General features: G+C 43.6%; 1 protein-coding gene across 1 annotated transcript; it reads right to left on the bottom strand.

Annotated features, from left to right (window-relative positions):
* On the bottom strand, window positions 6,671-21,889 carry LOC102171205. The gene is made up of 5 exons (XM_018046335.1): window positions 21,778-21,889; window positions 16,963-17,340; window positions 11,631-11,927; window positions 9,748-10,170; window positions 6,671-8,080 (listed from the first exon to the last, which is right to left on the bottom strand). The coding sequence occupies exons 1-4, from the start codon at window positions 21,848-21,850 to the stop codon at window positions 10,004-10,006; spliced, it is 915 nt and encodes a 304-aa protein (XP_017901824.1). The 5' UTR covers window positions 21,851-21,889; the 3' UTR covers window positions 6,671-8,080; window positions 9,748-10,003.

Raw genomic sequence — 23,693 nt, 5'->3', positions numbered from 1 at the left:
CATCTGCAGTGATTTTGGAGCCCGAAATAATAAAGTCTGACAGTTTCCACTGTTTCACCATCTATTTCCCGTCAAGTGATGGGACCAGATGCCATGATCTTAGTTTTCTGAATGTTGAGCTTTAAGCCAACTTTTTCACTCTCCTCTTTCACTTTCATCAAGAGGCTTTTGAGTTCCTCTTCACTTTCTGCCATAAGGGTGGTGTCATCTGCATATCTGAGGTTATTGATATTTCTCCTGGCAATCTTGATTCCAGCTTGTGTTTCTTTCAGTGCAGCGTTTCTCATGATGTACTCTGCATAGAAGTTAAATAAGCAGGGTGATAATATACAGCCTTGCTATTTGGAACCAGTTTGTTGTTCCATGTTCAGTTCTAACTGTTGCTTCCTGACCTGCATACAGATTTCTCAAGAGGCAGGTTAGATGGTCTGGTATTCCCTTCTCTCTCAGAATTTTCCACAGTTTCTTGTGATCCACACAGTCAAAGTCTTTGGCATAGTCAATAAAGCAGAAATAGATGTTTTTCTGGAACTCTCTTGCTTTTTCCATGATCCAGCAGATGTTGGCAATTTGATCTCTGGTTCCTCTGCCTTTTCTAAAAGCAGCTTGAACATCAGGAAGTTCACAGTTCAAGTATCGCTGAAGCCTGGCTTGGAGAACTTTGAGCATTACTTTACTAGCATGTGAGATGAGTGCAGTTGTGCAGTAGTTTGAGCATTCTTTGCATTGCATTTCTTTAGGATTGGAATTAAAACTGACCTTTTCCAGTCCTGTGGCCACTGCTGAGTTTTCCAAATTTGCTGGCATATTGAGTGCAGCACTTTCACAGCATCATCTTTCAGGATTTGAAATAGCTCAACTGGAATTTCATCACCTCCACTAGCTTTGTTTGTAGTGATGCTTTCTAAGGCCCACTTGACTTCACATTCCAGGATGTCTGGCTCTAGGTGAGTGATCACACCATTGTGATTATCCGGGTCATGAAGATCTTTTTCGTACAGTTCTTCTGTGTATTCTTGCCACTTCTTCTTAATATCTTCTGCTTCTGTTAGGTCCATACCATTTCTGTCCTTTATCGAGCCCATCTTTGCAAGAAATGTTCCCTTGATATCTCTAATTTTCTTGAAGAGATCTCTAGTCTTTCCCATTCTGTTCTTTTCCTCGATTTCTTTGCATTGATCGCTGAAGAAGGCTTTCTTATCTCCTCTTGCTATTCTTTGGAACTCTGCATTCAGATGCTTATATCTTTCCTTTTCTCCCTTGCTTGTCACTTCTCTTCTCTTCACAGATATTTGTAAGGCCTCTCTAGACAGCCATTTTGCTGTCAAGGATGGTCTTGATCCCTGTCTTCTGTACAATGTCACGAACCTCATTCCATAGTTCATCAGGCACTCTATCTATCAGATCTAGGCCCTTAAATCTATTTCTCACTTCCACTATATAATCATAAGGGATTTGATTTAGGTCATACCTGAATGGTCGAGCAGTTTTCCCTACTTTCTTCAATTTGAGTCTGAATTTGGCAATAAGGAGTTCATGATGTGAGCCACAGTCAGCTCCTGGTCTTGTTTTCGTTGACTGTATAGAGCACCTCCATCTTTGGCTGCAAAGAATATAATCAATCTGATTTTGGTGTTGACCATGTGGTGATGTCCACGTGTAGAGTCTTCTCTTGTGTTGTTGGAAGAGGGTGTTTGCTATGACCAGAGCATTTTTTTGGCAAAACTCAGTTAGTCTGCCCTGCTTCATTCAGCATTCCAAAGCCAAATTTGCCTGTTACTCCAGGTGTTTCTTGACTTCCTACTTTTGCATTCCAGTCCCCTATGAAAAGGACATCTTTTTTGGGTGTTCTAAAAGGTCTTGTAGGTCTTCATAGAACCGTTCACCTTCAGCTTCTTCAGCATTACTGGTTGGGGCATAGACTTGGATAACTGTGATATTGAATGGTTTGCCTTGGAGACGAACAGAGATCATTCTGTCATTTTTGAGATTGCATACAAGTACTGCATTTTGGACTCTTTTGTTGACCATTTTGGCTACTCCATTTCTTCTGAGGGATTCCTGCCTGCAGTAGTAGATGATCATCTGAGTTAAATTCAGCCATTCCAGTCCATTTTAGTTTGCTGATTCCTAGAATGTCAACGTTCACTCTTGCCATCTCTTGTTTGACCACTTCCAATTTGCCTTGATTCATGGACCTGACATTCCAGGTTCCTATGCAATATTGCTCTTTACAGCACTGGACCTTGCTTCTATCACCAGTCACATCCACAGCTGGGTATTGTTTTTGCTTTGGCTCGATCCCTTCATTCTTTCTGGAGTTATTTCTCCACTGATCTCCAGTAGCATATTGGGCACCTACTGACCTGAGAGTTCCTCTTTCTGTATCCTATCATTTTGCCTTTTCATACTGTTCATGGGGTTCTCCAGGCAAGAATACTGAAGTGGTTTGCCATTCTCTTCTCCACTGGACCACATTCTGTCAGACCTCTCCACCATGACCTGCCCGCCCTGGGTTGCCCCGCTGGCATGGATTAGTTTCATTGAGTTAGACAAGGCTGTGGTCCTAGTGTGATTAGATTGACTATTTTTCTGTGAGTATGGTTTCAGTGCGTCTGCCCTCTGATTCCCTCTTGCAACACCTACCGTCTTACTTGGGTTTCTCTTACCTTGGGTATTTCTTCACAGCTGCTCCAGCAAAGTGCAGCAGCTGCTCCTTACCTTGGAGGAGAGGTATCTCCTCACCGCCTCCCTTCCTGACCTTCAACGTGGGATAGCTCCTGTAGGCCCCCCTGCGCCCACGCAGCCACTGCTCCTTGGGCATGAGGTTGCTCCTCCCAGCCACCACCCCTGGCCTCGGGCACGGGGTGGCTCCTCCCAGCCAACACCCCTGACTTCAGATGCAAGATGGCTCCTCCCGGCCTGCTCCTGACCTCGGACAGAGGGTAGCCCCTCTCGGCCGCCACCCCTGGCCTCAGACTTGGGTAGCTCCTCTCGGCCATTCCTGCACTGGTGCAGCCTGGCACTCTCAGCCCCTGCCCCTGACCTCAGATGTGGGGTAACGCCTCTTCACCGCTGCCCTTCGGGCATGGGGTCCTCCCGGCTTCTGCCCCTGACCTCGGACGTGGGGTACCTCCTCTCAGCCGCGTTTAGTGTGCCGGTCACAGCTGCCTGCGCTTAGTGCGCCAGTGGCAGCCATCCGCACTTAGTAAATAAGGAACATGATTTTATGTATCAGCATCTGATAACGTTTGTTATCAAGATTTTTCATCTCCAAGTTAACCCGTTTTCTGGGCAAATGATGAGATGGAGTTTCTGGACTCAGCCTGAGCCTAAGGGTCAGATTCTGAACCTTGGTGAACACATGCAAATAATGCCAAGTTGAGGAGCCTCATCATTCACTCCTTCCTCCACTCAACCAATATTTACTGCACTTTGTGCTGAGCACACATTAAGCATCATCTTGGAAGGCAAACTCTCAATCTCTCTTTGTCTTCCCATTTGAACTTTCTGAAAACACCATCTAGACCAAAGGTTTTCAGTTCTTAACACCCACTATGCTTCAGAATGATCTGTATTTTTAAAAAAATCTAAATAGATCATTCTGAAGCATAGTGGGTGTTAAGAACTAAAAACCTTTGGTCAATGATTTGTAGTTTGGGTAAGGGTTTCAGGCAATTGTATTTTTGAAAACTCTGTAGGTGACCTGAAGAATAGTCAGAGTTGTGAGCAGTTAACAAGGATTTTGTGTTGGTGTCAATTAGAACAATTAGAACAAAATGTTCATCTATAGAATAAAATGTATCATCTACTTGTTTTCTCTTGCTGCCTTTAGTGTCTAGACAGATATAAGTATGTTTATGGGGGATTTCAATGAAAACATATATTAGTGTTCTCTGGCTGCTTTAGTAGGAATATCACAGACTGCATGACTTACACACCATAAATTTATTTTCTCATATTTTTGAAGATTCAAGGTCCAAGATCAAGGTGCAGTAAAGGTTGGTTTCTGGTAATACCTCCCTCCTAGGCCTGCAGACAACAGCTTCTCACTGTGACCTCATATGGCCTTTTCTCTGTCAGGGCAGAGAGAGAGCTCTTTCTCTTCTCATAAGTTCTATCAAATTAGTCTCCTCCTTATTGACTTCATTGAACGTTAATTATCTCCATAAAGGCTATATCTCAAATTCCAGTCACATTAAGATTTAGGGCTTCAACATGCGGATTTTGAGGGGACATAATTCAGTCCATAACTAGTTTACAAGATGATAAACTTCCGCTTGGCTTGTATGTGGCTTTACTAAGATCAGCTCTTAGTCATGACATTAGGTCTTATCAATCCCATGCTCAAAAATTTAAATGGATGATCTTTTGTTTCAGTTAAGTCTTTTTGGAAAATAGGGTACAGAAGAGACAGACCCCAGAAGACGACCACTATCAACATCTTCACATCAATTTTTATATTCCTGTGGCCCAGATAAACATATGTGAGTATCTATTTATAATACCAAGATAACCCAATATCTGCTGTTAATCCCAACCTGCCTATATGATGTAACTTATTATTAGAAAGACTACTCTGAATGCTATTAGAAAATACACCTAAAGGGGTACAGAAACAGAGAGACTGTGAGGCTAGTAAACTACTCCAGGTGAAAATTGGTGGTCATCTTGGATCAGATATGTGGTAAGAGGTAGTCATATTACCAATACAAATAAAAGATAGATAAATAGATGATAGATTAGAAATATTGATAGATAGAAAAGATAACAGTATTTGCTGATAGAATGTGGGTTGTGAGAAAATGAGTAAAATCAAGGATAACAGCAAAATTATGTGATTAAAAAAATGGAAGTGTGAAGGTAGCATTTATTGGGATTGGAAAACTGTATGAGAACATTATTAGGAAGCTTAAACATAGACATGTAAAGTTTGAGATATCTATTACACATCGAAGTGGAGATGTCAACTAAACGGTTGGATATTTACAATGTGGACTCCTTTGGAGAAATCCAGACCAGAATTTTTGGAGCAGTCAAGTGTTTAAAATCATGAGATGGTACATATCTATGTCGGGTTTCTATTGCTGCCATAGAAATCACTACAAATATAGTTGCTTAACACAAAATTATTATCTCACAGTTCTGAAAATCAGAAGTCTGGTGTGAGTCTCACTGATATTAAATTGAGGTATTCATAAGCTATTGGAGAAGGCAATGGCACCCCACTCCAGTACTCTTGCCTGGAAAATCTCATGGACGGAGGAGCCTGGTGGGCTGCAGTGCATGGGGTCGCTAAGAGTCGGACACGACTGAGTGACTTCACTTTCACTTTTCACTTTCATGCACTGGAGAAGGAAATGGCAACCCACTCCGGTGTTCTTGCCTGGAGAATCCCAGGGACGGCGGAGCCTGGTGGGCTGCCGTTTATGGGGTCGCACAGAGTCGGACATGACTGAAGTGACTTAGCAGCAGCATTCATAAGCTATGATCCTTTCTAGGGTCTCAGAAGGAGAATCCATTTTCTACTGGTTCTTGTTATGACCTGAATTCCATTCTTGGCAGTTGTAAGACTGAGGTCTTCATGTTCACCTAGTTGTATGCTTCTCTAGCTTCTACAGACCCCACATGTGCTGGACTTATGGTCCTCTTACTCCATCTTCAAAGACAGCAATAGTATGTCAAATTCTTACCTCATATCTCTCAGACCCACTTTTCTACCTCTTATTCTTCCACTTTGGTGAACTTCCATGATTAAAATAGGACCGCCTAGATCATCCAGAGTAATCTCTCAGTCTCAAGTATCTTAACTTTGATTACATCTGTAAGACATTTTTGCTTCATAAGTTTACATAGACACAGGTTTGAGGATTAGTGCATGGCCATAACACCAGAAAGTAATGAGTGTAGATAGTGAAGCAAGGTGATGTGGATGGTCTGTGTCTGATCCCTGGGATATTCCAGAATTGCGAGATTGAAGAGATAAGAAAGAAACTAGTCAAAGCAACAAGGGAGTTGCCACTGAGTGTGAGAAAAAGAATTGTGATTGTTGAATACATAGTGATGCAGGGATTCAAGTAAGGACAGCACCATTGCTGCTGAGCTTTGAGGGAGATGAAACAGACTGTCTATTAGATTTAATGACATGAAGTTTCCTAGTGACTTGAACAAAAGCAGTTCTATTGGTATGGTGGAAACAAAGCATGATGAGAGAGACTTAGAGGGAGAGACAGATTAATTCAAATAAGGTATACAAATAGTTAATATACATGAAAAAATAGTCAACCTTATTCATCATCATTGTTTTTGTTCAGTCATCAAGACATGTCCAACTCTTTGCAGTCCCATGAACTGCAGCACACCAGGCTTCCTTGTCCCTCGCCATCTCCCAGGTTTGCCCAAGTTCATGTCCACTGACGCAGTGATGCCATCCAACCATTTCATCCTCTGTTGCCCTCTTCTCCTTCTGACTTCAATCTTTCCCAGCATCAGGGTCTTTTCCAATGAGTCAGATGTTCACATCAGGTAGCCAAACAATTGGAGCTTCAGTTTCAGCATCAAGCATTCCAATGAGTATTCCAGGTTTCCTTTAAGATTGACTGGTTTGCTCTCCTTGCTTTCCAAGGGATTCTCAAGAGTCTTCTACACCACCAAAGTTTGAAAGCATCATTTCTTTGGCACTCAGCCTTCTCTATTGCCCAGCTCTCACAACTGTACATGACTACTTGAAATACCATAGCCTTGGTTACATGGACCTGTGTCACCATCATGACATCTTTGCTTTTTAACACACTCTCTAGGTTTTCATAGTTTTCCTGTCAAGAAGCAATCTTCTTCTAACTTCATTAATTATTAGTGAAATTCAATTCAAAATGACAATGAGATATTACATCACACACATACTAGGAAAGTTATAATCAAAAAATTAGTTATGTGCAGGAATCCTCCTATATTGCTGGTGGAAATGTGAAAATGATGAAACTGCAGGTAGAATATTTCTATAGGCAGAAAATAAGAATAAAAGAATGAGAGGAGAGTGGACTACAAAAACCATTTTGAAGGATAACCCAATGGAAGATAATGATTGGTTGGGTGTCTGGAATAATGGAGGAAATAAGAGTCAAAATTAGGGAAACTGTGATCCTCTGTAAACCTAAATCAGGCATATCACTTTACTTGAGGAGCTCAACTGTGGTGTTTAACATCTGTAAGTTTTAGTTTTCCACCTGTGCAGTGGACATTTCTGCCTCACAGAATCATTGAATGTTTAAATGAAAAACTTATGTAAAACCTATTGAGTGAACTTTTGAATAACAATGTAAGTGAAGCTGGTTTGAAGACTGTGCTGCTGAAACCCACAACACATCTTGTAAAGAGAGGAAGAACTCTTACAAGACCCAAGAATGAGAAGCATTCCTCTCAGAATGTTTCCTCTAAACTGTCAAGGTCCCTCTTTCCATGTCTCCTGCATACCGAGTCCCCATTGCCCACTTAAGGGGTTACACCTCTTTAGCCACCAGATGATTCTGCAATGAAATCAGTCCATATTGCAGCACCAGCATCAGAGGCTAGGTCTTTGGGAGAGGAACAAATGAAGGATATTCCCAGCCAATATTTCAGGGTTCAGTGCCCATGTAAAGAAGGGTGATATGAGAAATCTGGATTCACTCAGTGTTGAATTTAAGGTTTTCATCTGCCACCAACAGCTTGGGAATAATATTTACTATCCTATAAAATACAGAACATAATACCTACCCTAGAGGTTCCTTGTGAGAATTAGAAGAGATAATATTTGTAGAGTGCCCAGGATAAAACTTGGTCCATTATCGGCTCTGAAATTCCAGCTCCATCTCTTGTTGAGCTGAGATCACAAAGGTCAGAGTAAAAGACCAGGAGCAGCCAGAGCTGAACCAGAATTCAAGCAGGTATCTGAAGGATGTCAGCATCAAAGTGAAAGTGTCCCAAGATTCCTCTGTTTCCTCCAATTATATTATCTTCATACTCTCGCAGGTATGTTCTGGACTGCAGAGTAGACAGTGTTGAGAGGCAACTCTTGTTCCAGATATTGTGCACTGATACTCTAGGAGTGAAAGATAATGGATTCTCAAAGCAGATAAAGTATAAACTAGACCAAATTTGGAAAACTCAGAAGTGTCCGCAGGACTGGAAAAGTCAGTTTTCATTTCAATCCCAAAGAAAGGCAATGCTAAAGGATGTTCAAATTACCAGAAAATTGCACTCATTTCACATGCTAGCAAAGTAATGCTCAAAATCCTTCAAGCTAGCCTTCAGCAGTACATGAACCAAGAAATTCCAGATGTACAAGCTGGATTTAGAAAAGACAGAGGAATAAGAGATCAAGTTGCCAACACGTGTTGGATCATAGAAAATGCAAGAAATTACAGAAAAATATTTACTTCTGCTTCATTAATTACACTAAAGCCTTTGACTGTGGGAATCACAAAATACTGTGGAAAAATTCTTAAAGAGTTGGGTATACCAGACCACCTTACATGTCTCCTGAGAAACCTATATGCCGGTCAAGAAGCAACAGTTCAAACTAGACTTGGAACAATGAACTGGTTCAAAATTGGGAAAGGAGTACGTCGAGGCTGTACACTGTGACCCCACTTATTTAATTTATATGCAAAGTACATCTCACACACACACACACACACAAAAAAAACAGGCTGGATGAATCACAAGCTGGAATCAAGATTGCTGAGAGAAATATCAACAATCTCAGATATGAAGTTGACAACATCCTTATGGCAGAAAGTGAAGAAGGACTAAAGTGTCTCTTGATGAAGGTGAAAGGAGCATGAAAAAAAGCTGGCTTAAAACTCAGCATTTAAAAAACAAAGATCATGGCATTGGTCCCATTGTTTCAAGGCAAAGAGATGAGGGGAAAGTGGAAACAGTGACAGGTTTTATATTCTTGGGCTCCAAAATCAGCATGGGCTATGACTGCAGCCATGAAATTAAAAGATGCTTGCTTCTTGAAAGAAAAGCTATGACCAACCTAGACAGCATATTAAAAAGCAGAATTACTTTGTTGAAAAGGTATGTATAGTCAAAGCTATGTTTTTTCCAGTAGTCAGATGTGGGAGTTGACCATAAAGAAGGCTGAGTGAGCACCAAAGGATTGATGCTTTAGAACTGTGGTGCTGGAGGAGACTCTTGAGAGTCCCTTGGACTGCAAGGAGATTCAACCAGCCAATCCTAAAGGAAATCAGTCCTGAATAGTCATTGGAAGGACTGATGCTGAAGCTGAAGCTCCAACACTTTGATCACCCTATGTGAACAGCCAACTCATTGGAAAAGACCCTGATGCTAGAAAAGATTGAGAGCAGGAGGAGAAGGGACTGAAAGAGGATGAGATGGTTGTATGGCATCACCAACTGAATGAACATGAGTTTGAACAAGCTTCATTAGATAGGGAAGGTTAGGGAAGCCTGGAGTGCTACAGTCCATGGGGTTGCAAAGAGTTGGATGTAACTTAGTGACTAAATAATGGACTGCAAAGGAACCCACATGGAACCAATGCTGCTGACAGGCACTGTTTATGGTTCCCCCTAAGTACCCAGTACCACACAGGCCTCGGACATAAATTTTCCTAGTTAATAACATTGGTTGTTCAGAAAGAATAGTAGGACCAGAAATAGCAATGACTAGGTTTGATAAGCACAAGTGCAGCTGCAGAGGGACCTAGTACAACCTAGGATGAGCTCAGCTCCCGCCTCTCACCTGGTACATGCCTTCTTGATACTCTTCCTGGCGCTGCTCTGCCCAGTTGCCATCATCTTGGTTCCTGTCATCCTCCTGCAACGCTGCTCCTGAGTCACACACATACACAGAGTGGAGCTTGAATCTCAGTCTTGAAAACCTGTGCCCAGCTCCATGGTTATGACCCCAATGCCATGATCACACACACCAGCCCCTTTGCAAGGGCAATCTCTGAGCAGCAAAGTGAAGAAGAAAGGGTTTCAGTGGAAGAGAGGAGTTATCTGAGGATGAAAGAGAAGTGCAACCTGCCTCTTCCAGTCTCTGTGTTCCTTTTCTTCTTATATGTCTTCCAAAAGTACAGTCCAGTTCCCAGGAAGAATAGCACAGCCACAACAGCCCATAGGATGCCTTCAAGGGGACCAGCAATGGTCTGTTCTTGTGAACCTGTTTCCCTCACACAGAGAAAATGGAGAATGGTTAAGAGAAGACAGAATTTTAAATAACCATTGCCACAGTGAGATAGAGAACACAGGGAGAAGTCTGAAGTCCTGGTCCAGAAGTTGAAGAGTGCAGCAGGTTCATTCATAACTGAACTGAGAAAATACCAAAATCTCGCAGTCAGAGACATTGAAGTTCAATGGAGGTTTACATCTTGTACGCGTGTCTTCAAGGAGGGCCTTCCAGAGGAGGTGATGCATAAATTGAGTCTTGAGGGAGGAGTAGGAGTTTCCCACATATTCAGGGTAGGCACAGCATTTCAGGAAGGAGGAACATAATGTTCACAGTATGTCTGTATCAGATCATCAGCCATGAGGATTGCCATCACCCCACTGTGGCAGGAAGGAGAAGGACAGGGCAGGAAAGAATTGGAAAAGGAGGATAAGAGAGGGTAAGAATCTCTTTCTTAAGGGTTTATTGAGTGTTTAATTTTATCTGAGAGTCCATGATGAGGCTGAGGCAAGGGTTATAGGGCATTTAAGGGATGCTGACATATCAGATCCCCCCAGCAGGTCAGGTCTCCCTTGGGAAGGATGGGTTAGAAGGGTGAACTACACACCAGGTCATTAATAATTCAATGAAACACTTGAGTGTGAGGAAACATTGCCAGGATCTTTGCTTGGAACATGAGTTCAAAGAAGACAAGACACGGCCTCTGCCCTCAAGGTGTTCTAATCTGCGCAGGAAACAAGTCCACAAACTGCATTGCTACTCAGTGTGGAGCGGCCATCGATCACTCCTTTAAAAAGATAACATCTCTACTGGAAGCTTATGGCACCAGCAAGGCCCTCTGCCAACTGAGACTGGGGTTCCTTTTCTTCAAACGTTATTAAAAGCAGGACCATAACCAGCATGGGGCCCCGTGTAACCGTATTGATCACTCAGTTAAAATCACTGGCCTTAACTGAGAGACATCCTTCAACAGCAGTAACAAAGTGAAGGACTTTTGACTTGGGAGGGCTGGTGGTAAAGGAAATAGCATTTCCAGAGGGTCAGAAGGGGCTCTAGGCAAACAAATCCCATGTGAAACACATGAGAAGGGAGACACTGAGCCCTGAATCCTACAGGGAGATGCTGTGAGTCAAGTCCCTCAGATGACACAATCGACACAATCCAATTCACTTTTCCTAAAGATCACTCTAGACACACAACGAATGATGAATGATGTGGGGAGAGGTACTGGAAGGCTAGTGCCTGGACCAACAGGGGCAAGGGGTGGAGAGGAGAGCATGGATGTGAGAGAAATTCAAAAGCAGAAGCAAATTGGTTGTGCTTCCCAGGCTCCTGTATGGGGTGACCCGGTGGAAGGTGGTGCTAATAACACAGTGGGGACAAAAGCCCAGAGCTCTCACCCCAGTACACCTGAGCTCCAAGAGTGTCCCTCCCCTCTGGCAGGTTGCGCTCACCAGGGAAACAGATTTTCCCAAAGTCTACAGAGGCAGTTTTCTTGTCCACATGGTTGCTGACCACACAGGTGAGGCTGGCATTAGGCTGGCTCAGGGACAGGTTCACAGCCAGGCTCCAGGAGCTGGGGGCTGGTCCTGGTGTTCCACTCCACTCCAGCTCCCTGGGAAGGCCCTCGCTCTCCCAGGTCACCTTCAGGTCCTCTCTGTTCCCTGGGTCCCTGCACTCCAGGGTGACATTGCACCAGCCTGGTGTGATGAATGATGACTTGACCAGAATCTCAGGAAGGATCACGGGCTCTGGGGCAGGTGAGACAAAAGAATGAAGCATCACATGAGTGCAGAACATGGCAGTTCACATTTTCTCATCCATTATCTCACTGAAGCTCTGGTAACCTCCCTCTCAGGATGGTCAATGCATTTTCCAGAAGAAACACCATTTTCCCCAAACCCAGCAATGACAATAAGAAAGGGAACAATTGAGGTAAGTCCTATGTGAGCTCAATAGATTAGCAAGCCTTAAAATTTTTCCATTAAAAAAAAAAAAAAACTATATGATGGACTTCACTTTCCAAGACTCATTGTATGTAAGAAATTAGGATGTTTCCTTCTTTCCAGGGGAAGGACTCGGGGAAGGAAGGACTTGACCTGGTCCAGGGCCATTGCCCTGCTTCTCCTGTTCAGATGATTCCTGGGACACACAGCCCTTGTGGAGTACTGACATATGGCCTGTGCTAGATGCCAAAAGTAAAGACATTTCTAAGAGATTCACTGGTAGTGACCAGGAACTACAACCCAAGTGTGGTTAGAACATGCCGCTAAACTTGAAGTTCCCACAGGCAGAGAAGAAGTTGCTGATTGACATAGCAACTGTTATAGATATCACGTGGGGTCCTAAACTGTTCCAAGTCATTCTCATATCTATATTTCCCTATGTAACAGAAACTTTAGGGAAACAAAGAGTTGACTAAATAAGGCTCTTAAGATGCACTGTAAATTTTCTCCTGTATCTGTTGAGGATTTGGGAGCGAGATTTGAGGGGTCTTAGTAAGCAATTATAGCTCTGTCAGGTAAAAAGAGAGAGGATACGGAGGACTACCTACCTATGGATTTCCAACCTGCGGTAGATGCATAATGCCCTAATCCCCAGAACCTCTGTTTATGTTAGGCTATTTGGCAAAGAGGAATGAAGGTAACAGATGGATTAAGGATATTTATTAACTGACCTTCAAGTAGGGATTTATTCCAGAATACCTGGTTGGAACCAAGGCAATACAAGGGTCCTTAAAAGTAGAAGAAGGAAGAAGAGGAGGAGGTCAGAGGGATCAGTGTGAGAAGAAATCATCCCTCCACTGCTTGCTTTGAAGATGGACAAGTGTGACCATGAGCCAAAGAATGCCAGCAGTCATTTGTTCCTCTGGAACCTAAAGGAAGGAAGACAGCTCTGACAGCACTGAAAATGGAGCATTTCCTGCCATATCAATAAACAAGGATGCCACAGCCATCAGTGATCCCAGCCCAAGGATGCCACAGCCATCAGTGATCCCAGCCCCCAAATAGGAATTTCTGAGCTCAAAAGGGGCCCAGGAAGAACAATGGCTGTTATCTTGCAGCCTTCAGTCATTTCCCATGGTGATCCCTGAGGAGCTGGGGTGATGGGGTGGCGACGGAAGGAAAAAGCCCCAGAGAGCTGAGATGAATATGAAAAGAATGACTTCAGTAAGCCCAGACTTTTGCACTTTCCCATACATGGAAAAGTGCTAAATTCCTTGAGATATCTGGTTTTGCTTAATTACCAATAATCCTTTAAAGTTCAGACTACCTGCCCCTTGTTGCAAATTCTATATGACCTGACTCCTCCCTCTGCCTCCTCAGAGCAGTTCTCTTAGGGTTACTTGAGATGCTGTCTCTTAGGCTTGAAGTCCTGAAAATGTCTACCAAATAAAACGTAACTCTCAACTTCTAGACTGTTACTAATATTTTTAAGTCAACTTGATTAGCCCAGTGAGACTTCTGTCTGACTTCTGACCTCCAGAAAGATAAAATAATATTTTTGTGTCTTAAGCCACTAGTTCAGTTCAGTCACTCAGTCAAGTCCGACTCTTAGCAAACCCATGGACTGCAGTATGCCAGCCTTCCCTGTCAATCACCAACTCCCAGAGCTTACTCAAACTCATGTCCATCGAATCAGTGATGCCATCTAACCATCACATCCTCTGTCGCCTCTTCTCCTTCCGCCTTCAATGTTTCCCAACATCAGAGTCTTTTCCAATGAGTCAGTTCTTTGCATCAGGTGGCCAAAGCCTTGGAGTTTCAGCTTCAGAATCAGTCCTTCCAATGAATGTTCAGGATTGATTTCCTTTAGGATGGACTGGTTGGATCTCCTTGCAGTCCAAGGGACTCTCAAGAGTCTTCTCCAACCACAGTTCAAAAGCATCAATTCTTCAGCTCTCAGCTTTCTTTAGAGTTCAACTCTCACATCCATACATGACTACTGGAAAAAACCATAACTTTGACTAGATGGACCTTTGTTGGCAAAGCAATGTCTCTGCTTTTTAAAATGCTGTCTAGATTGGTTATAGCTTTTCTTCCAAGGAGTAAGCATTTTAATTTCATGGCTGCAGTCACGATATGCAGTGATTTTGGAGCCCAGAAAAATAAAGTCTCTCACTGTTTCCCCATCTATTTCCCATGAAGTGATGGGACCAGATGCCATGATCTTAGTTTTCTGAATATTGAGTTTTAAGCCAACTTTTTCACTCTCCTCTTTCACTTATATCAAGAGGCTCTTTAGTTCTCTTTTGCTTTCTGCCGTAAGGGTGGCATCATCTGCATATCTGAAATTGTTGATATTTCTCTTGGCAATCTTGATTCCAGCTGTGCTTCATCCAGCCCGGCATTTCTCATGATGTACTCTGCATATAAGTTAAAAGAGCAGGGTGGCAATATACAGCCTTGATGTACTCCTTTCCCAATTTGGAACCAGTCTGTTGTTTCATGTCCAGTAATTTGTGATTTGTGATAGTAGCAATAGATAGAGTTAATACACAAATCAAATAAACTGAGTCCTATAAAGAAGAATAATTTTTATAACAAATACTAATGAAGAACTATGGATGGAGGATTATAACATTGTACAAGAGGTGGTGATCAAAACCATCCCCAAGAAAAAGAAATACAAAAAGGCAAAATGACTGTCTGAGGAAGGGAAAAGAAGACGAGCTGAGAAAAGAAGACAAGCAAATGGCAAAGGAGAAAAGCAAAGGTATATCTGAATGCAGACTTCCAAAGAATAGCAAGGAGAGATAAGAAAGCCTTTCTAAATGATCAATGCAAAGAAATAGAGAAAAATAATACAATGGGAAAGACTAGAGATCCCTTTGGGAAAATTAGAGATAGCAAGGGAACATTTCATGCAAAGATGGGCTTACTAAAGGACAGAAACAGAATGGACCTAACAGAAGCAGAACTTATTAGCAAGAAGTGGAGAACTTCGTCACAGAAGAACTATACAGAAAAGATCTTAATGACCCAGATCACCACGATGGTGTGATCACTCACCTAGAGCCAGACATCGTGGAGTTTAGGAAGCGGAATTTAGGAAGCATCACTATGAACAAAGATAGTGGAGGTGACAGAATTCCAACTGAGATATTTCAAGTCCTAAAACATGATCCTGTGAAAGTGTTGCACTCAATATGTCAGCAAATTTGGAAAACTCAGCAGTGACCACAGGGTTGGAAAATGTCAGTTTTCATTCCAATCCAAAAAAAAGGCAATGCCAAAGAATGTTCAAACTACCACACAATTGCACTCATCTCACCTACTAGCAAAGCAATGCTCAAAATTCTCCAAGCCAGGCTTCAGCAGTACATGAACTGAGAACTTCCAGATGTTCAAACTGGATTTACAAAATGCAGAGGAACCAAAGAATATTACCAACATCTGTTGGATCATAGAAAAAGCTAGAGTATTCCAGAAAAATGTCATCTTCTGCTTCATTGACTACACTGAAGCTTTTGACTATGTGGATCACAACAAACTTGGAAAATTCTTCAAGAGATGGGAATACCAGACCACCTTACCTGCTTCCTGAGAAATCTGCATGCAGGTCAAGAAGCCACAATTAGAACTGGACATGGAAAAACAGACTGGTTCCAAATTGGGAAGGAGTACATCAAGACTGTATATTGTCACCCTACTTATTTAATTTATATGCACAGTACATCATGCAAAATGCTGGGCTGGATGAAGCACAAGCTGGTCTCAGGATTGCCAAAAGAAATATCAGTAACCTCAGATATGCAGATGACACCAACCTTATGGCAGAAATCGAAGAACTAAAGATCCTCTTGTTGAAAGTGAAAGATGAAACTGAAAAGCTGGCTTAAAATTCAACATTCAAAAAAATGAAGATCATGGCATTCAGTCACATGATTTCATGGCAAATAGATGGGGAAACAATGGAAACAGTGACAGACTTTATTTTCTTGGGCTCCACAATTATTGCAGACGGTGACTACAGCCATGAAATTAAAAGACGCTTGCTCCTTGGAAGAAAAGCTGTGACCAACCTAGGCAGGATATTATTAAGCAGAGACATTACTTTGCCAGCAAAAGTCCATCTAGTCAAAGCTATGGTTTTTCCAGTAGTCATGTATAGATGAGAGAGTTCGACCATAAATAAAGTTGAGCACTGAAGAATTGATGTTTTTGAATTGTGGTGTTGGAGAAGACTCTTGAGTGTCCCTTGAGCTACAAAGAGATCCAATCAGTCAACCCTTAAGGAAATCAGTCCGAAATATTCATTGGAAGGACTGATGCTGAAGCTAAAGCACCAATACTTTGGCCACCTGATGGGAAGAACTTACTCATTGGAAAATACCCTGATGCTAGTAAAGACTGAAGGCAGGAGGAGAAGGGCATGACAGAGAATGAGATGGTTTGATGGCATCATCAACTCAATGCACATGAGTTTGAGCAAGCTCCTGGAGTTGGTGATGGACAGAAAGCCTGGCATGCTGCAGTCCTTGGGGTCACAAGAGTCAGGCACAACTCAACAACTGAAGAGAACTGAACTGAACTGAGCTAATGAGAAATACATTTACTCAAATTTTCATCCTCCTTTCCCAAAACACTGAAATGATTTTATCCCTGGTATGAATATCAGCTCTGTACACCATTTGTGGCAAACCTACCTACCCTAATTCTGAAAGAGAAAACAGGATATGAAGGCTGGTGTCTGGAAGGGATCATGAAAAATGGGGCCTTTGTGAAACTCCTAGCACAAAAGCAGGAAGGAAGCCATAGGGTCGGGTGAGGAGGTGTCGCTTACCATAGACAGTGAGGAGGAAAACCTGGTTAAATTCTATTCCTCCAGTGAAGCTGGCTCGAGCCCTGTACTGCCCACTGTCCTCTGGGGTCAGGTTCTCAATCCTCAGGGAAGTCACATTGGGCACATGGACCCTCTGCTGGTACTTGTCCTGGAGGCTGATCCAGGTTGGGGTGTCTGCCCCACGGTGGACTCGCATGAAGACTCTGTAGTTAAACTCAGGGCCAAAGCCCCATGAGACCTCCTCTGGGTCAGCTTCTTGCTTCTTGACTATATGAAACAACACAGAACCTCCTTGAATCCCCTGCATGGGAACAAATCCAGAATCCTGAACTTCAGAAACATATTTTCCAGAACTCTGGACCACTGTGCCGCAGGTGCCTAGGACAATGGAGATAGGAAATGTGAGTAGTTTCTCCGTTAAGAATAAAGGAGGAAACAACAGGATTCATCCGTTTCATTAAATCCATCCAATATACTCTCCTGATTCTTGGAATGCAAGGACAATGAATTTAAAATAATTCTGGGATCAAGTCCTGGTTCTGGTGGTGAGTAACCTTCTCCAAGTTACTTAAGCTTACTAATCCACATTTTCCTTACTTGGTTGATAATGGTGCATATGAATTATGTGAGATCATGGATCTGAATCACATTTTCAGGTACATATTAAGTGTAAGATTGTAGGAGGGGCTTCTAAAGTGTCTCCCAAAACCCCCCTTCCTCCTGTTCACACCCTTTTGAGACCTCTTCCCCTGGAATATGGGCTGCACCTAGTGACTGGCGTCTATAGAATACAGACACAGATGGATATCACTCTGTGATACTAGGTTATACAAGACTGTAGGGTCCCTCTTCCTTACACACACACACACTTTCTCTCCTTCACTTTCTTTCTCACTCTGAGGAACCCAGCTATCAGGTTGTCAGCTGCCCTAAGCAGGGGCCCACACGACAAGGAACTGAGGGAGCCTCTGGCCAACAGCCAGGAAGGAACTGAGGCTCTCAACCCAACAGCCACAGAAACTGCTTCCCATCAGCAATTGCACAAGTGCGCTTAGATGCAGATCCTTCTCAGATGACCCTAGGACTGATGCAGCCCCAGCCAAGACTTTGATTTCATTTGGGGAGACCCTGAGCCAGAGGACCAAGCTGAAATACCCCTGGGCCCTCACGCACAGAAACTGACTGGGTGGTATTCAAGGCACTAAGTTTTGGGATGACATGTTATACAATAGACACCTAATCGCAATAGACACCTAATACAAATATGAAGGCTGGTCTCCTTCCTGCTCTTTACAGGCAGTATAGAAGTCAGGATAAAATAAACTATGTTGTGTAAAAATGGTTATAATACCTCATGGTCTTAGAACAAGGGGTGTTTATATCCCCCACCACAGTTCCCATGAACGAGTGACAGAGAGAGGTCCTATCAGACATGGAAGAGGCTCCACCTACTTGCAGCTGCACACGTGGAGCTCGCAGCATCCTCATGGACTCCCAGCCCCACAGCAGGGAGGGGAGAGAGGGGAGTTACACAGGGGTTTCCCTGCTTCCATCCAGAAGTAGCGAGCTCTCTGCTCTTGATTTTGGCCAGCACTGGTCACAAGGCCCTGGCTAACTGCCAGCGACTAGAATATGAGAGGGAGCAAGTGATCAGTTAGTGAGCCCTGCTGTCCCTGCCACCAAATCAGCACTTCCCAGCCAGTCCCTGAGAGGTCGCAGTGGGCCTTCCTCAGACACTTTCCTGCAGAGCTGTGACCAGCGGGTACATTTCCTTCAGGATGACCTGATCCAGAGCCCATCTTCCCACTTAAAGCTTAAGTTCCAGAGACCTGATGCCCTCTGTCCTTTAGGAGACCAGGGTAGGACAGTGTAGGACCAGGGAAAGTGCCACAGAATAACTTTATCCTGAAAGCAAAAACAACCTCTTTCTTCCTTCAGGTCAAGATTCACCTGGGTGGGGCTCCGATTACCAAGGACCCAGTTTTCTCTTCAAATCATCAAGTTCTCATCTCAAACCTGCCTCCCTCCTGCTGTACTAATACCCATTCCTGGTCTCGCTGGAAGCAGAGAATAGCTCATGCCAGCATTCATATGCACAGGTGTTTCTGATATTTTTGTTTTCACTTAATCATCAGCTCATTTATTAAGGCCTTTTCTCAGGATCAGGCCTTCACCACAGTCCTTTCAGCTCCTTTTGCAGAACCATGATCCTCACACTGAGCTTAACAATCTTTTAGTCCTAGGTCAAAAGCCTTCATGATCTGTATCAGTGGGGACAGTGGTCCACGAGAGTAAACGGTATTCACTCATCCATACATTCTATCTGGCTCCTCACAGCCCCTCTTCTGTCAGTTCATTCCACACCTCACTCCCCTCTGAGACCCTAGTGCAAGACAAGGTCTGCTGCAAAGGACATATTACCCTGTAGAGCAGCAGTCTCCAGCCTTTCAGCACTAGGGACCGGTGTCATGGAAGACAATTTTTCCACAGACGGAGGCAGGGGATGGTTTCGGGATGATTCAAGCACATTATTTTTATTGTGCACTTTATTTCTATTATTATAATAATACATTGTGATATATATGAATAATTGTACAGCTCACCATAATGCAGAATCAGTGGAAGCCCTGAGCTAGTTTTCCTGACCTTGGGCAGCAATTCGAGTGATAGGGTGGCTGCAAATACAGATGAAGCTTCACTCGCTCACCTGCCACTTAACTCCTGCTGTGTGATCAAGTTCCTAACAGGCCAGGGACAAGTTCTTGTCCGTGGCCTAGGAATTGGGGGCCCCCACTGTAAAGCACACACCCTGGTATGAGAATGGACTCCCCCACATGGTTCACAGAAGGTCAGCTGAGAAGAGCTGGGCAAGACTGTGTTACCAGTCCCTCTAAACAAATCAGGACACAGACACCATGGCCAGCAGGTTCCCATGACACAGTGCCCTATCCCTCTCTCACCAGAAACAGAATTGGCATGAAACCTGAGTTTAGAATATAGCCTCCTGAACTAAGGGAAAACAAATTTCTGTTGATAAGCCACCCAGTCTGAGGCATCTTGTTTTGGCAGCCCACACGGAGTAATACACCCTACAGGTTTTAGAGAGAATGTAGCCCTGCTGACACCTTGATTTTGGACTTTTGGGCTCCAGAACTGAAATAATATAATTCTGCTCTTTTATGCCATCCAGATTTGGGGTTCTCATGAAGAGATTCATGCCTATATATGAAGAAGAAGAAGATAGGTCTCTCTCTCTTGTTCTCTCTCACTCTCTCCCTCTCTCTCTCTGCATGTCTATTTGTCTGTCCTTCTTATGTAATCTTTGAGCCCCAGGAACTGCAGGAGAAGAAAAACAAACTCTAACATATCTCTCCAGTTAAATGAAATTGAGAGAGAGAAGAAAAAGCTTACATCTTACTGTTGTCACAAAGGTACCTAGCTAAACGGGATGTAATGTCATGCAAAGCTCACTGTTATTTCAAGGCATCTGTTTACAAATGCTCTCCAAGTGGCACTGGTGATAAAGAACTGGCCTACCAAAGCAGGAGACGTAAGAGTTCAATCTTATGGGTCAGGTTCAATCTAATAGGTTCAGTCCCAGGGTCAGGAAGATCCCCTGGAGGAGGGCAAAGCAATCCACTCCAATGCTACTGCCTGGAGAATCCCATGGACAGAGAATCCTGAAGGGCTACAGTCCATAGGGTCACAAAGAGCTGGATACAACTGAATGAACTTAGCATTTAGAACTTAGAACTTAGAACATTCAACTTAGAATGAGCTTTTACAAATGCTCTCTAACCCACTGAATTTTATATAACTCCAACAAGTTTATATAATGACTGGGATGTGTGTGTGTGTCAGCCACTCAGTTGTGTCCGACTCTGCAACCCCAAGGACTATAGCCTACCAGGTTCCTCTGTCCATGGGGATTTTCCAGGCAAAAATACTGGTCACCATGCCCTCCTCCAGAGATTCTTCCCAGCCCAGGGATCAAACATGCACCTCTTACATCTCCTACACTGGCAGGCGGGTTCTTTACCCACTAAGCCACCTGGAAAGCCTCTAAAACCAAAAATTAAAACAATAAAACCTTTCCAAACTTTCTTCAGAATTGATACTACACTTCATTATTTTCTCATCAGTCTTTATTTAATTTCATTACAAACACATATGACTTCTGAGGAAGTCATAAATGAGATACACAGCTTTCTCAGGACAGTCTTTCTTTAAGTTCCCTTTTTGTTTAATTCCGTCTTCCCTGCTTCACCCTCCTTTCTTTCTTCTCCAAATTCACCCCCTCCTGGAACCTACATAGCAGTCTACCATTCCTTCCATGGTTTCTTCATTCTTTTACAACATGTGACTATACAGACACCCTTAAGTTTTGGAGGCCGCCCCTCACTTTACAAAATTAGAATTTTATTGTATTCAACATCCTGCACCAGCCCAAGAAAACTAGACTCCATTTGCTTCCTCCAGTTCAGACCCAGGGTTCTAGGTCTGCCCCTTCTCCATGGGACAGTGACAGAGGCTGGCACATCCCCTCTGCCAGGTCAGGAGGGCCTTGTTCCCACTCCCTTGGTCCCCAGGAGCTGCTTCTGTACCTCTCTCTATTCCTCTCCACATGGAGCGCCAGGCTCTCTTGACTTAACTGTTATTGAAACAGTAGTGACCTCACCTCCCTAGTAAAGAATCCCTTACGCTAACCAAGGCTGCCTCCACTCAGGGGTCCCAGTCTCAACACAACTTAAGACATCGGAGAGAGAAGGGGTCCCTGTATCTTGCCCCCTGCCACAAAGAGCCCAGGCTACTCACTGAGGAGGAGGCTGGTGAGTCCCAGGAGCCGGGTGGTCCAGCAGAGGTGGGGGTCTTCTGAGGAGGGCTCCATCCTAGGCTGCCTGACAGCCTATGTAGCTGCAGAGGAAACATTTAGGAGGAACAGCAAGAGAGCGGGAAAGGCTTCACTCCGAAGAGTTCTTGGGTTCTTCCCCACCCCAAGGGTGGGGCTAACAAGTTAGTTCTGGATTTCAGCTCACAGGGCTAGAATAAGCCATTCAGATGTTTCATATTATCCCCAGAACCTACAATAGGACCTCAATAAATCATTGCAGAAAAAATATATAAACAACTCCATTTTATGATATACCTGTACTGTATTGGCAAGGCGCCCCACTCCTGTGGTCATGCTAGTTTGGTGATCGCACACTCCTTACCCCTACCCACATTATAATCCCTTTACTAGTTTCCCCTGGTTAACAGCTCAGTCCAGGCATCCTTGGTCACTAATATCAACCTATGGTCCAGCACAGAAATTACACTATTACACTACAGCACCACACTATTACAGCCAGGGTGGGCAAGACATCTTCTTCTTTATATCATTTAGTGAGATAAATTTCCTTTTTAATTTTCTGTGAACTTCAATTATCTGTTGCCTAAGTAAGAAGCCATTACCAAAAGAAAATAAAGATCATTGTGAAAAGTGTCGCATTCTCACATGCCCAGTACAAATATTGGTATTTATCTATTGCTTGCACTCTTCTGGTTTTCTTAGTTGTCACTAGTACCAGTTATCCTCCCTACACACAGAAAAAAGCCAGACCCCATGGTCTCTGATAAGCTCTTGTCTACATCACACCCACCACTTCCCTTTCATCCTTTGCCAGCCCTGCTCCTGTTATCACGGAGGGGCAGGAGTAGATATCTATACTCCTTCTGGCCACAGCCTCGGCTGCCTCAGACTCACTGCCACCTACTGAGGCTCACGCTCTGGTGTCTTCTCCCCAGACTGAATACCTCACACCTGAGAATTGTCACGCCACACACACCACAGGAGCAGCCCCATCTACCTAACCCCTGGTCCATGCCTCCTTCTCCTGCCCACTGAGGCTTTCTCCTCCTCTGCCCAAGCCCCAATGCTGCATCCACAAGACTGGCCCCACAATCATGCACTCAAGGTACTCAGGGCACAGTGCACTAAACCCATTTTCTAGATGTGAAAACTGAGATCAAGAGTGGCTTCATGACCTGCAGAAAGTCACACAGTGAATCACGGGTAAGGTCTGGATTCTTGACAACAAACTCTAGAAAAAAATTTCCCCATATCAGTCACTGTCTGATCCCTTTCTATGGCCTCAAACAACTCACAGGAGTCCATTTTGTGCTCGCTCCCTTAAACTGCTCTGCAACCTCTCAGACGAGAGAATATCCAGCACTGGCTCATTCCCTCCAACCCAATCTACTAATGAGGAAATTAGTTCAGAAGGCGGTCTGTGAGTCCTGTGGTCAGAAATTTCTGAATGCATTTTAAATCCAGTCAGTTCATCTACTAGTCATTCTCAGGGTGAAAAGGAATGAGTCTGGTATGTCCTTCTCCCCCAAGTCCCTACCCCTGTAGTGAGCAATCTTTGTGTGAGAAATGTCTGGTTTAGAAAATCTTTTGCTTAAGTGAGTTGAGGAGGAGGAGCCTAGAGAGAGAAAACCAGCAATGTGGTATAGGCCACGGACACTGGGGAAGAGCCAGACAGTAGACTTTATATGCTGGAAAAACACCTAGAACTTTTAAATAGTCAAGGTATTCTACCTCACATTCAACATACTAACCATCCTGTACTAGGCATAACACATAAGCAAGCACACATATCACCTGCAGAAACTTTGTGAAGAGTTTACTAAACACAAACACTTGGTGCCAGGAATCTTTGGGGAATTAAAGGAAATAAGACCTGGAT

This window comes from Capra hircus, chromosome 3, assembly GCF_001704415.2.
Source record: "Capra hircus breed San Clemente chromosome 3, ASM170441v1, whole genome shotgun sequence".
Taxonomy (NCBI): Eukaryota; Metazoa; Chordata; class Mammalia; order Artiodactyla; family Bovidae; genus Capra; species Capra hircus.
This window is presented reverse-complemented; position numbering and strand designations above follow the sequence as displayed.